Genomic DNA, 14,941 nt, shown 5'->3' with positions numbered 1-14,941 from the left:
TATTTCTTATATATATATATATATATATATATATATATATATATATATATATATATATATATATATAATAAAAAAATCTTTCTATCATATGATGATGTAAGGTTTAATTTACTTCTTAACAAATTTTTCCATTCTTTGCGGTTTCGTGTCAATATCCTTGCGCCTGTCCATGTAACTCCTCTTCTCTCCAATATTTTCCCGATTACTTCGTCCGATGTCTGTCTTGGTCAGCCTCTTTTTTTGTTTTTTAATAGTTTCAATTCACACACTCTTCTCATTGGTACGGTATCTTTCATCTAGTGTAAATGACCTCACCAAATCAGCTGCACTTTCATTAGTTTATTAAATAAATTGGTTAGTTAACTTTTGCCTCTCCTAATGCTGCCCATCCTCGCCAGGAATATCGTGTGGTCCAACTGCTTTTCCTTTCTTTATTTTTGAAGTTCCTGAACCACTTCTTTGTTTGTTATTTTATAGTTTGAAGATCTGTGTCCGACCTATTTTCTTGCCACTTTTTATATAATTTTTTCTACCCTTTTATTTTTTGAACTTCGTTTGACCACCACCTGGTCTCTTTATTTCCAAACTTCTTTTCTGATGTTTTTCAAGTACCTATATCAATAGAGTATTTTTAATTATACTGGCCACAGTTTCGTTCGGACTTTGGTATAGTACGGACCGGTTTGTGTCTCATATTCAATCCAGTTTATTTAGTTTTTAATCAGGTTTACGTTAATTGTAAGTTATTAGTTTAGCAATTGTACTGTACGTATTAATATTTCCTATATTTTTTTGATAAATACTATCTGGGACATCCCAGGGTAAGAATTGTGTTTGTGGTAAAGACCCACCACTACAGGATCCCGGGGACAAATACACGTTAAATAATTTTCACGTTGAAAATATTGTTTTTTTTCTGAGATTAATGATTGTAATAATCCTCTAAATGTGTTGAATTCTGATGATTCTATTATTAATATTTCCAACATTAAATCTATTGTTATTGATGGCAATAAAAACGTTCCGTCTGGTCATCAACAATATAAACAAATAAGTCAGGTTTTAAATACTTTCAATCGATTTAGCGATACTGATAAGAGACCGTATTTCATTTTTGTTCAACATACTGACTTAAATTTGGGCCGACTTCATCCTATGAAAATAGGAGAAAAATTAAAAAATTTCAAATTGGTTTACTGTGACTCAGAAGAGCAATAGTCCAGTCGAGTAAGACAAAAAAAGATCTAACCTTTCATATCGAGTCCCAAATTTTATTATTCTTACCTTTAGTTTTAAATCCAACCTCTACATGCCTCTACGTTAGCCGCCTTCTTGAATTTGAAAATAAAAAAGAAGAACCATTTTTGCTTAATATCTCTCAACTTTAGAAGAGAGAATTATATTTTATAGAATTTTAATCCCTTTAATTTTTTTACTTTAATTAAAAAAAAATGAAAGAGATCAAATGTGTAAAATATAACAATCATTATATTAAATATAATTCTCTTCATTTTTGCTTATGTACATTCATGTCGTAAAATTATTAATAAACGAGATAATTCGATAGTTGTTCTTCCCCCCTCCCCTTCTACTATTTTTTTCATTAATTCAGAAACGATTGACCGCACAAAAAAATTGTAGAAAATCGCATTTGCAACAATTTTAGTCCCTACCATTTTTGTCAAAATATGGAAAATTGAGGAGATTTTGGGCAAAACGATTCTCCTTTAAAATCAAGAGGGTGGCTGACTCAACGGAGATATTCAGTCGCGATTTCAAATTTACACTACTTATGACCCCCCCCCCTCCCTAAAGGTTAGAATAATAAAATTTGAGGCAGCGTGCCATGCAAGGTCAAATGCTATCACGACTGGACTACAATATTTCTAAATTGTTTGCAAGTAAATACGAAAATAAAAAAAAAATTTACCTTTATTTCAAAAGTTTCAGGATCAAGTAAAAAGAAACTTTCATTTTTTATCTGGTAAGAGGGCTTCGGCCATATTTCTCCTTTAGTTGGAGGATATCTAGGACCAGGTTTTTCTATATAACACTGCACAAAAGTCACATATATCAAAGTTAACAAAAATATAATTAACTTTTCCATTATTAGAAATGTATCTTATGCTTCGGGTAAAACTTAACATATGCTGAAAGATTTGATCAAAAGATTTTATAAGTGTACAACTGATGTAGCTGTCACTTTATTCATAGTTATTGCTTTGTTTGATAAGCCGTTATTAATTATTCTGAGTGTATACTGATAACGTAAAATTAGTTAAACTGAACAAGTTTGTTTTTTTGATATTAAATTTAATAGATATTGAGTATTTTAAAAATATTTTTATTTGGCTAGTTACATCTTTGTTAGTTATCTCAAATAAATAATTGATGGTTAATAACAAAAATTTTACAGTGTATGCAAAAAATAATCATAAATACGTTAATATTACGATTACGAGAATAGGTTTATAAGAAGTATTCATTTAATTTTTTTTTAAATACATCAACTTATTGTTACAGATATGTAATTTGAAATAAAGTCAAGCCCAATATTTTGACTATTAATTTATTAACTAAAAGTAAAATTAATAAATCGGGAAGATAAATTATAAACTATTATTACTTATAGCAAACGCCAATTATGGGAAGTTCGCGGGGAGTTAAATTTTAACACATTTTATTTGCATTTTATAATAAAATGGTGAAAATGCAACAGTCTTGGACTCAAGTATATCTGAATAACAAATATTACTTACTAACACTTAACAGTAGGTAACTAGTATTTCCCAGATACGCCACTGAAAGAATTTTTAACTTCATAGGTGGGAGGAATACGGTATCTAGGGGCAAAAATATGTTATTCCCGGAAACAGCTCTAACCTTGTCATAGATAGCCTTTGCTTTAAATAGTTCCTACAAATCTGTCTGTGTTAGTTGTTAGATAAACTGAGTAGCTCTATGACCGATGCCATCGGTCCCAAGCTTGGAAAAAAGAGGAGATTATAGGAGTAATACCTCTATAACAAACCAGAGTTAAGCTGGCCAGGCTAATGGCCTTCTGTAAAAGTCCCTTGTCTAGGGTTATAGATGAAGCACTTGAATCAATAATAAGAGAGACTATGAGAAATTGCATAAACAAGGTAGATGAAAAAAGAAAAATTCCTTATTGGAGGCTACGAGGGCAAGAGGTAGAGGAGAAGTAACCGAAGCTAGCAGAATGGATATATTATACAATTTGCGAAAGAATAAATTGAACGGGAAGATCCGAGCTGAAAAGAAAAGGCATTGGAGAGAACTGTGTGACAAGTTGGATGAGGACGTTTAGAGTCAGGGGTACAAAATCGTAATGAACCAGGTTCAAACTGTACCCTCTGTATGAGATGCAACTGGACAGGAAGCTGGAGGTTACCCAAGAGCTGTTTCCACCCAGACACTGGCATAAAGTGCAGTGGGACTCCGAAGCTAATTGAGCTGTACCTTTTACCGTAGACGAACTCAACGAAGCGTTGAGTGCCCTAAAGACACGAAAGGCTCCGGGATTCGATGGAATCGTGAGGTTTCAGAAAGAACAGGAGCACGGTGGATACGCTAATGGAAGTCTTCCGGGAGTTACGCGGGGTGGGGGTTAACCAGAGATGGGCAATCCTACTTTTGTTTGACATACGGAATGCTTTTAACACATTAAAATGGAAAGAGGTAATGAAGGCTCTACGAGAGAGAAGGTGCCTGATTGACTGATATCATTGGTTGCGGGCACCGGCGTTTGAATTACTTTCTGACGCAGATACTTACAGGACATGGTTGTTTCAGGACATACCTTAACAAATTTGGAAAGATAGAAAATGACAAACATCTGTATTGTGAAATATCAGACACTGTCTAACAACGTATATTGGAATGCGATAGATGGATAGATGAGAGGAGCTTTCTTGAGAGAGAGCTAGGAAGTAGGGTGCAATCAGTCACGGGACTTTTGGAGGAGATACTTAGGTAGTCAGAGCAATGGAGAGCAGTTCAGAGACATATGATGAGGAGAACAGTAGAGAAAAAGGAACAAGAAGAACGGCGACCCGAAGTGAGGCAGGGTGCCCAGGAGCAAGCAAGAAGATCAGACAGAATTAGAAGGGGTGAGATTGAACATGAACAGGGAGGAACAGAGAGAGAGAGAAGAATTCAGTCATAGTGAAAAAATGCTAGAATGCGTGAAAATTGTGCGTGAATGAGAGATCGGGTGAATAACGTGCTGATGTTGCGTCCCAATCAGGGCGATCTTGCCAGTAATTCTGCAAAGAATATTTCGCGCAGCAGTTTCCAAAACTATTATTGCCATTTGGATCGTCAACCTTCGAAAGAAAACGGCGCCATGAAAAGAAGAATGCTTCCGGTAAATTTGAAAATCTTGTTCAGGACGCCAAACACTTAAAATTGTCACTTATTGGTGTAAGCGAATTATGATGACCTGTTTCAGGAACATGCAGATACAAAGATGGTATACTGTATTTTAGTGGGAATAAAAACGGCGACCCACAGCTTAGAAATGGAGTAGTATTCGAAAAATATGTCATCAACTTTGTCCCAATAAATGAAAGAATAATGATTTTACAGCTTCGCATCACTATATTTAATATTAACGTAACACATTAGATATATGCTCCTACTACAGAAAGAAAATATGACAATAAAGTGGAAATTATGTATGATAAGCTTAGTGTAACATTAAAAAGTTTAACATACGAAGAAATCAAATATTTAATGGGCGATTTTAATGCCAAAATTGGTAAAGGACGTAAATCAGATCTTGTAGCGGAGAATATGGCCTGTGAGACAGCAATAAACTAGGAGATGGATTCTGCTTTTTACCCAGAACATAATATGGTAGTAACAATCACATACTATAAGCAGGTGGTATACTCGAAGAGCCTCTGGAGATAGTCTTGGTCTGATTTGGTTATTTCTTTAAAATAAGCTTATTTAACCTATAATTATAAAAGAGACTTGTGGGAACACATATGTTCCATAAAACAAATTTTTAGGCAACCTGTATCAACATGTATTTCCATTATGGAATCTTTAATACTTTGTTAATCAGAGTCAGTTCCTGAACCTGAAAAGGTTAATGAAATTATAAATGATCTTCTGTCTCACTATCTTAAGGCTCTCACATAGACACAGTTGCTAATCTTGCAACTCTTAAAATACTGAAAGAGATTTGAGTCTGCTCTTTCTATTTCTTCTCGCAGTAAATTTAGTTTTTCTGTAGAGTCTCTTTCTTCATCTATCACATGTTCGAATTGTAACATGAAAAGTCATAAATTTCAAATTTGTTCTAAACCCAAGAGGTAGATTTTTTCATAGTTACGGTATGAATAATATCACTATCTATTTATTTAAATGTTCAAAAATCTTAACTACTACTTCTTCAACTGCTTCATTAATATCTGAAACTGATATATGTACTTTCCCTTGGTACAACCTAAACCCTTACCTTCTTCTAGTACTTCTTTTGCTTCTAGTTGTTCCTTGAACTTAAAAGTACATTTAAATTCTGGTCTATTACTAGATATTCATACAAATGACAATAGACATATATTTCTATTTGTTTGAGTAATTATACAATTTCTGCACATCTTGACAGTGGCAGTAATGTTAGCATTATTGCCTTCTCTTTTTTTTATTTTTGCATAAAAAGCTTAATTTAACTCTTATTTATGATGGTTCAGTTCAAGTAACTACATCTAATGGAAACATTCACAATACTTAAGAATATGTTTGGTTACCTGTTACCTTATTAACTAAAACTTAATCATTTAAAGTTTTAGAAGTTCCTTCTACTTGACATTAAATGATATTAGGATTTTATTAATTTGTTTTAAATTTCTTTAAACTTCTCCAACTTTTTATTTAAGGCTACATATTTATCTGCTGGTGTAGTAAATACCACTATTAATTCCGAATATCATTCTTAAATTCAGCAATCTCAACTCAATTTAATCATTAAATTGTTTAAAGGATACGTCCTACACATCCATTGGTAGAACATACCAATATACACATCATATAGATACTGCTAATGCTAAACCTACATATTAAGCAGAGACAGTACCCACTATCTCATGCTATATAGAAAGTCTTAAATGTTGGAGTTGATGACATGCTTAAACTTAAGGTATAGACCTTAACTACCAGTACTTGTGGTCTTCTCCTTTATGGCTTGTGCCAAAGAAAGATGGTTCACATCAAGTTTGCTTTGATGGTAGGAAACTTATTTCTTTTACAGTTCCTAATAGTTATCCTATGTCTTTAAATAATAGATTATTTCTAAAGTAAGAGGTTCTAAGTTCATATTTTCCATTAATCTTAAAAAGGCTTTTTATCAGATTCCTTTAAATAATGAATCTAAATTGAAAACTGCCTTTTCTGTGCAAAATAGAGGTCTATTTTATAGCAATGATTTATCTTTCGGTCTTAATAATAGCGCTTAAGCTATGTATAAAGTCATGGACTCAGTTATAGATCCTTTTTTAGAACCTAATGTTTTTTTATTGTCTTATTGATATTATTGTTGTTACTTCAGATTTTAATACACATATCAAAACTCTAAAAATGTTATTCAAACGCTTCAAAAACGCAAATATCACTAGTAACTTTAATAAATGAAAGTTTTACAGATTTTTAATTCAATTCCTTGGATTTCTAGCGAATAATTAAGGATTAAGAACTGATGCTGATAAGGTTCAGTTTATTTTGGAATATCATGTACCAACAAATACAACCCAGATCCGTAGGTAGATAGGCTTAATTGGTTACCACCGAATATTCCTAAACAATTTTGTTACTATTTGCAGTCTCATTTCTGACTTATTGATAGGCATAAAGAAAGGTCAACCTAATATTTGGACTCCTAAAGCTGATGAAGCTTTTTATAAAATTAAACAGGTTTTTACAAAAGCTCCTTTTCAAGCAAGTTCTGATTTTTCCAAGAATTTCAATCTTCCTTGTGATGTAAGTGACTCTGCTGTCGGTGGTGTCTTTATTAAGAAATATTAGCAATTTTGCTTTCTATTGGAAAATTTGCATACTATATTGAGGGTAGTGATGATGTAAGTGTTATTATAGATCACTCCTTATTACAGTGGTTATAATAACATGAAGAATCCTTCTCTTAGAATTGCCAGGTGGATATTGAAACTGTCTTGTCACAAATTTACTCTTGTCCATCGTAGTGGTTCTTTAAATGTAGTAGCTGACTCTCTTTCACAATTCTCTCTTCAATTTATTTAATTTAAAAATAGATGCTTGGTATAAAAATATGATAATATGGAGCAACGGTAACAGATAATCCTAATTTATATTCTGCTTTTAAAGTTCAAGATTTTAAACCTTATCGGCTTTCTAAACATATTTTCTCTAGGTCTAAATTCTCGAATTCTACTCCAAAATGAAAATTTTTTGTTCCTTCTCCATATTGGAAGAACATTTTGCAAAAGGATTTCAGAATTTTATTACTGGCCTTAACTTAGATCTTTTGTTGGGAACTATGTTCATAAATGTGAAGTTTGTGGTTCTTGTAATCCTAGTAACTTATCTCCAGCTTGTCTTATTAGACAATATCGTGGTATACATTTTTCTTTTTAGTTTCTATCTGCTGATTTACTGGATCCATATCATAGGTCTAAAAATAAAAATCGTTTTCTTTTGGTTGTTGTTGACTGGTTTACAAAGTTTGTTTTGTTTGTTTGTGCATCCTTTGGCTAATGCTACTTTAAAAGCTATTCTCAAATTTGTTAAAAAATTAAGTTTTCTTTGGTGTACCACAGATCTTTGCAGTTGATAATGGAAAACAACATGTTACAAAAAATTTCAAAACTTTTATGGAGAAATACAAGGTAGAAAAAATTTGGTACAAAGTTAAATACTTCCCACAGATTAATCCTAATAAACGAAAGAAAAAGACGATTGTTGCTACAATCAGATCTTTTATTCAAGATAATCATAAAGATTGGGACAAGAACATTTTTAAAATAGCTCAAACTATTCGTCTAGCTAAACATGAAGGGACACAATTTTTTTCTTTTCCTTAATTTCTACCAGTTGCTAGAAACATTTCTGTTGATGGTTCCTTGTTTGGTGCTATCAAAGAAACATGAACAATATTGTTAATATTAGCAATAAATTTTTTGATACTATTATTTGTATATTTTTATTATATATATATATATATATATATATATATATATATATATATATATATATATATATATATATATATCTAAGAAATACTGGATATTAGTGACTGTCGATATAAACAAACAACACAGTTTATTAGGGTTGTAGTCAGAAAATTGGCCTGGATGTTAATGAAACACTCTTTTGACTTTTTGTCTAGCTTTCGGAATGGTTTTATTCCTTTCTCAAGACACTATTCCTTTTTCAAGACACTGTAATAAGAAAAATATGTAAATATTCATAAAATATCACAATTATTCAGTGCAACTTACTAGTCGTTGAGATTATTTATAAAAGCATTGACACTCAACATTAATAACACCCATATAAAATATAAAATAATCGACAAGCTACATAAAATTTTTAAAATTTAGGTAAAGATAGTAAAACTTAGTTTATGACATCTTTTACTGGTGTGTTTTAACTCTGACACATAGAGAACAGAGAGTAAAAACCCTATGATTAAAAAGTAATGAGGTGTACTTAATAATATATTTCTTTTTAAGAAATACTAGAGGCCCATCTTGGGTGATTTTACTTTTTAATTTTTAAACCTGTCTTAATGGTATGCACCATGTTATGCATACAAGTCTAATTTATGTACAGGTAAATATTTATTATATTTTGGATGTTTTTCCAGTAAGTAACAATAAATGTTGCTCAGTTTATCTATGTCAGACTTTTTATTGATGCAAGATGTACTAGATTTTATGCAACACATTTCCAAGAAAACACGTTTTGTATGGTTCTTTTCCTTTGCCATAAACTAAGTTTTACTATCTTTACCTAAATTTTAAAAATTTTAGAATGTATTTTGTCCATTATTTAATATTTTATATGTGTGTTATTAATGTTGAGTGTCAATGCTTTTATAAATAATCTCAACGTCTAGTAAGTTCCACTGAAGAATTGTGATATTTTATAAATATTTACATATTTTTCTTATTACAGTGTCTTCAAAAAGGAATAAAACCATTCCGAAAGCTAAATATATATATATATATATATATATATATATATATATATATATATATATATATAGTAAACCTTAAATATTGGGGAAATCTGCAAGAAAGACTCTAATGTGTATCAATTGTTTCGCCGAACGTTTTCGCCAAAGAGAATTAATTTGGCTTCTTCAGGGCTGAAAGAGAATAAATTATAATTAGCTACCATATATTATCTATTAAAACATTATTGATCTTACCGTAACTTAGAATTGTAGAGTTAGAATATTAAAAAACTTAGCTAGTAACATAGTGGTGTTTTTTGTTACTATGTGCAAAAAAAGTTTTTTTTTAAGGTTTGAAATGTATGGTAGCTTTGAACTTGACACGTAAACAGGGCCGCCGCTAAGGTATTGGCCGCCCGTGTGCAACTTAATATTTGCTGCCCCCCTTCCAACACTTTAGACATACATACTATTATTTAAAGAAATGTGCAGAAGATGCATAATATAACAATAATAATTTGTAAATAAATAAATATTTACTTGAACATTTAGACTAATCTCCATGATCCAACGTCCATATATTATCCTAATATCCTAATATCCTATCCTAATATCCTAATTTAAACGTCCATTATCCTAATTTAATAACCATGATCCAACGTCCAGAATATGTATATCCTAATATCCTAACTTAAACGTCCATTTAATTAAAATAAACCGTGAATAGAAACATAAACACACAAAAAAACTAAAAACGCACTTTTTCGTCTCGGAAAACTTTTTGACAATATCTTTAATGTCTAATGTCGCACACACTTCATGTTCAATAGATAACATTGCAGAAAGCAGAAACACATCTCACTACAATTGTTATTTGTTCTACGTGCGCCCCAATGTTTTTTCTCCATTTCATATAATTTTTGATGAGCAGAGTCAATTGTTAATCCTTTTTTTAATGTTGTAGATAGTTCAAACAGTTTTTGAGAATATTTTATATGAGCTGCACTAGATTCATGTCTTTTTAAAATAACTGCTAAATGTTGCCAGTCACTTACCCCATTAATTCCACTAAGTAATTGTCGGCTGCTTTCATCACAACAAAATAGTTTACAAGGTGCACAAAAAACACTATTTAGTGATAATGAGTAAAGTAACCACGGGCGATGAATTTGGTCTTCTGAAAATTTCCTATTATTTGTATCTCTGGGGAAGTTAATTTTTGTAATTTGCTGAGGAAAATTTTCAACAACAAATTGAACTTCACTTGGATTCATATTTGCAGGCCATTTTCCAGGATCATCTGAAACCAAGTATATGCTTGAGCTTCCTACACGGCAATCCAGATTAACTGGAACATTAATTGTTCTGTCTTGGTTGGTGGTTTCAGGTTCAGGCGTTTCAGCACTAGTACTCGCACTATCGCTATTATTGTCATTAAATCATCCATCTCTATCCGCAGGAATATTCAATTGTTTGGTACTTTTTTCTGTGGTTTGGACTTTGCTTGAAGTTGAAAGTCCTAAATTTATATCCGAGTCTTCTATATTTTCATGTATGTTTTTCATCAAAAATGATTCCAGTGCACCGCTAAGTTTTTTTTCTCCTCAGTTTTTGCCGCTTTTATTTTTCTATATTAAAAACCTGAAAGGTGTTTTCTTTTTCTTTGAAATCATCAAATCATTTTGAAATTATCACTTAGGAACGAAGCCGGGCGAATTTAACAAAATAAATCCAAAAACACTGCAAATAAGTGGTCCAAATAACGTTTCTCCAAATAATATGTAGCCGTAACGCGTATACGAATAAAATTGCTCTGATCTCGACGTTACTTCGAAATACAGTACCTACTGTGCAAAAAAAACGGGTACAGTACTATATTTTACAAACAAAATCGTCTATCAAAAGCGTGTCTAAATTCATCGAATTCTCAACTAAGACTGAACATAAGACATAATAACCCATCTATTAACATAACCATAGGAACAATATTATAACAGAAACTTTACAACCACTTGCCTAAATTGTTGTAAAGTATCTACGTGTGAAATCTCAAATAACTGAAGTCCGAAAGCCGCCAGCCGCTTTGAATTAAAAAGTATTCCCGAGACTGCTTTATGACTGGACCTACAAAAGGGCGGCAGTTCATACAATAAATAATATTTTCTGACATTTTTTTTAGATTAGGATGAAAAAAAGAAGTAGGTATACATGATAAATGAAACACATTTAAGTATTATCACTAGACTTCGGCAAATATGCAAATAAAAATGTAGAAAATATGCGCATAAATATGCACGTGTTTACCCGAAAATATGCAAATATTTTACAAAATATGCATACAAATAAATAAAAAAATCATAAAATAGTAACAATTTTATTTAAAAAAAAAGTGTACATAACTAAATATTTCCTACTGTTCATTAAGATTTACATTTATTTTAAGTAACTACATCATTTTTAAGTATGAATAAACTTATTTAGAATTATGGTAACAATAAATGACCAAGTGGTGTTCAAAATTTTCTAACAAAAACTTGTGGCTTCTGTCTGAGTACATATATTTATATATGGAAAAACTTCGTTCAACATCAACTGATGTAACGGGAGCATTTTTCAAACTAACCAAAACATTTGGTTCCAAATTAATTGTTTCCGAAATATTTCCAGCTAGAACACTGACTACTTCAGAAAGAATATGGTAACCTTTATTTTTTTCCATAGTAGCTTCAAATTTTTTTAAAATATCTTTTCCAATATTACCTCTAACGTTCCGACAACATGACGCAAATTCTTTTATTAATGCTGTACTTTCGAACAATGACAGTTTTGGTGATTCTAACTGAGTAATTGTTTTTTGAACAAAACTAAAATTTGATTTTATAAATGAAAGTTCTTGTTGAAGCAAGTTACTCTGAAAAGTCTGTTTAGAATCCAAAAGAGATCGGGAACTTTCATCTGTTAACGTATCAATTATGTTCTTTATTTTAACAAAATGATCTGCATAAAAATTAGCTGCTTCTAACCATGTTCCCCATCGCGTTAAAATAGGTTGTGGTGGAAGAGGAATGTTAGGTAGCATTTCTTTATAAAGTTGAATTCTTATAGGAGATTTAAGAAATACTTTTTTGACACTGGATATCATGGTATTTACAAGAGGAAACTTTTTTCGTATTTCCTCTGCAACTCTGTTTAATCCATGCGCTACACAAGTAACATGTATTAAATCTGGGAAAAATATTTTTAAATTTTGTCCTGCTTTCACCATATAAGGAGCAGCATCCGATAAAATAAGCAGTAATTTATTAGAAGGAATAGTTGTCGGAAGAAAAAAAGTTGCTAATGTTTCTTGTATAAAACGCGAAATTGTTAAAGCATTTGTTTTCTCAAGTTGCTGGCATGAAATAAGATGAGATTTTGGTAAGCTATCTTCTTTAAGAACACCAATCAATAAATGAGCAATATACTTTCCTGAAGAATCAGTGGTTTCGTCTACAGATATGTAAAAATAATTATCTGCAATTTTTTCCTTAATATTAATTAACACCGACGAGTATAGCCCGTTCACATTATTTCTTCTTAGAGACCGATCACTTGGAACATTAAGTTTGCAATATTTTTTTAGAAACGAACTAAAATTTACATTTGCTAATTTTGAAAGCGGTATGTTTGCAGACACTAATGCGCGACACAAGTCTTCATTAAAAGTTTCTTGCTCATCTAATTTTTTTGAAGTAGATTGGAAACATTTAGCCATTGAAGTTTGATGTTTTCCTCCTATCTTTCCTTTTTTTGCAATGTGTGAAGCAGTTCTCACATGTTGGTCTATCTGAAATTTCTTCTCACATGCTATTTATAAATAAAAATAAAAACCTTTATTTTAACCCAACCTTTAAAATATAAAAATATACAAGGTGTTTTTGGTTAATCAAATAACTGGTTTGGAAAAAAAACACTCGCTAAGTGTTTTAAATGCAGTATTAATCCACAAATTAGTTTTTGTTACTAACCATTAGTACATCATATAACTTATTTTAAAATTCAACAAAAGTTTTTTTTTGTTAATTCAATTACAATAAAAATAATTGTGTATTAGAATAGCTGACTTCATAAAAAAAAGTAAAGGTGAAAAATTTTTCTAAATACACACCATTGTATTGTACCATGGACAATTTTTCTCACTAAAGGAAGCTATTTTTCATTTAAAAACAACCTACGAGTACTAAATTTCAAGTAAATACGTTTATTGGTTTTAAAGTTATTGTTGTTATTAACTAAAAGAATTTAATTTTTTTTAATTTTAACACCCTGTATCTCGAAAAGTAAATAAGTTTGACCCCTCATTAACTATATCGTTTTGTTTAATTTTTCGAGAAGTATCTACAGTCAAACGTTGTAAGTGTCATTTGGAAACACCCTGTATGTATGAAATATTAGATATTTAATAGAAAATATTAGATACTTACAATTTTGCCACAGACTGAACAGTAGATTTTTCCCATATCCTTAGACAGCTCTTTATAAGGTTTAATCCAAATTGAAGCACTGGTTGTTTTAGGCATTATAAAATCACAATCTTCCTTTTTGTTACGCACAACGAGTGTTTACGCTTTGAATATCAAAACAAAAATAATTTACAAATCTGAGCATCAAATTAGAAATGTTTAGGTACCTAATTCAATAAACTGGGAGATTTTGGAAAATCCCTAAATTAGGAACAAAACTATTAGCCGTTTACCTGCTGTTAAGATACAATAAATTGTAGAAAGTTTTTAGGATTAGATCATAAAATGCAAATGAGCGAACCCTTAGCGATTATCCAATAACTGAATGCCTCAGTGACCGAGACTTTCTAAGAATGTTGAGGGCTACTTAAATTGATCTTCTTTGAAATTGTAAATGTTTTGTACCTGTAGAGATTACGTACTTAGATCATTTCTTGATTAAAATGACTACAAAATTTTATACAAGAATTGAAATAAATTGGTATGTTTAAAAATTTTCAAATACAGTATAAAAATCTGAACTTTTATGCACTTTATGCAAACTTTTATACAAATATGCCAAAATATGAAATATTTGCATAAAATATGCACAATATGCAAAATATGCAATATGCATATTTGCCGAAGTCTAATTATCACGTACTGAATAATTATTATTGTTTGGAATATTAGAGTTCACAAAATTATCTGAATCATCATCATCATCATCATCAATGGCGCTACAACTCTTCGTGAGTCTTTGCCGCGTTTACTATTGCCTTCCATGTTTGTCGGTCCTGTGCCAGTAATTCCCATTGTCGCACTCCCATTTTCTCTAGATCTTCTTTGACTGCATCTTTCCATCTTTTTCTAGGCCGCCCTACAGACCTTCTTCCCTCTGGCCTTTCCCAGAACACATTGTTTATAAGGCGATTGTCGTTACTGCGTATTACATGTCCTGCCCATTATCTTTAGTTAGTTTAATTATCTGAATCATTACTATTTAATTATTTGAATTTATTTTCGTTTTAAAAAAGTATTATCATCAGTGGACTGCTTTTGGCCGCCCCTATTGTTGGCCGCCCGTGTGCGATGCACACTTGGCACACATGGTAGCGGCGGCCCTGCACGTAAAGGCTTACCCAAGGTTAATCGAAAAACCCAATGTAACACATTTAAAAGGAGGTAATTCTTTGAATTGTCGGCAATAACTAAATTTTTGATTTTTAGATAGTTTAAAAGTGAGGTTCTGTTTTAGCCAGAACGCAAGCGCTGACAA

General features: G+C 31.3%; 1 protein-coding gene across 1 annotated transcript in view; it reads right to left on the bottom strand.

The window, feature by feature from the left end:
- The window catches only part of LOC140439706 (beta-hexosaminidase subunit alpha-like), a 60,815-nt gene extending 58,580 nt beyond the window's left edge, over nucleotides 1–2,235 (bottom strand). The window contains exon 1 of the mRNA XM_072529796.1: nucleotides 1,931–2,235. Coding sequence (XP_072385897.1) covers nucleotides 1,931–2,107 — 177 coding nt within the window. The 5' untranslated portion in view covers nucleotides 2,108–2,235. The remainder of the gene's footprint in view (nucleotides 1–1,930) is intronic.
- Nucleotides 2,236–14,941: the final 12,706 nt, after the last annotated feature.

Source organism: Diabrotica undecimpunctata, chromosome 4 (assembly GCF_040954645.1).
Source record: "Diabrotica undecimpunctata isolate CICGRU chromosome 4, icDiaUnde3, whole genome shotgun sequence".
NCBI classification, from domain to species: domain Eukaryota; kingdom Metazoa; phylum Arthropoda; class Insecta; order Coleoptera; family Chrysomelidae; genus Diabrotica; species Diabrotica undecimpunctata.
Note: the sequence above shows the minus strand (reverse complement) of the source record. Positions and strands in the feature narration are given on the sequence as shown.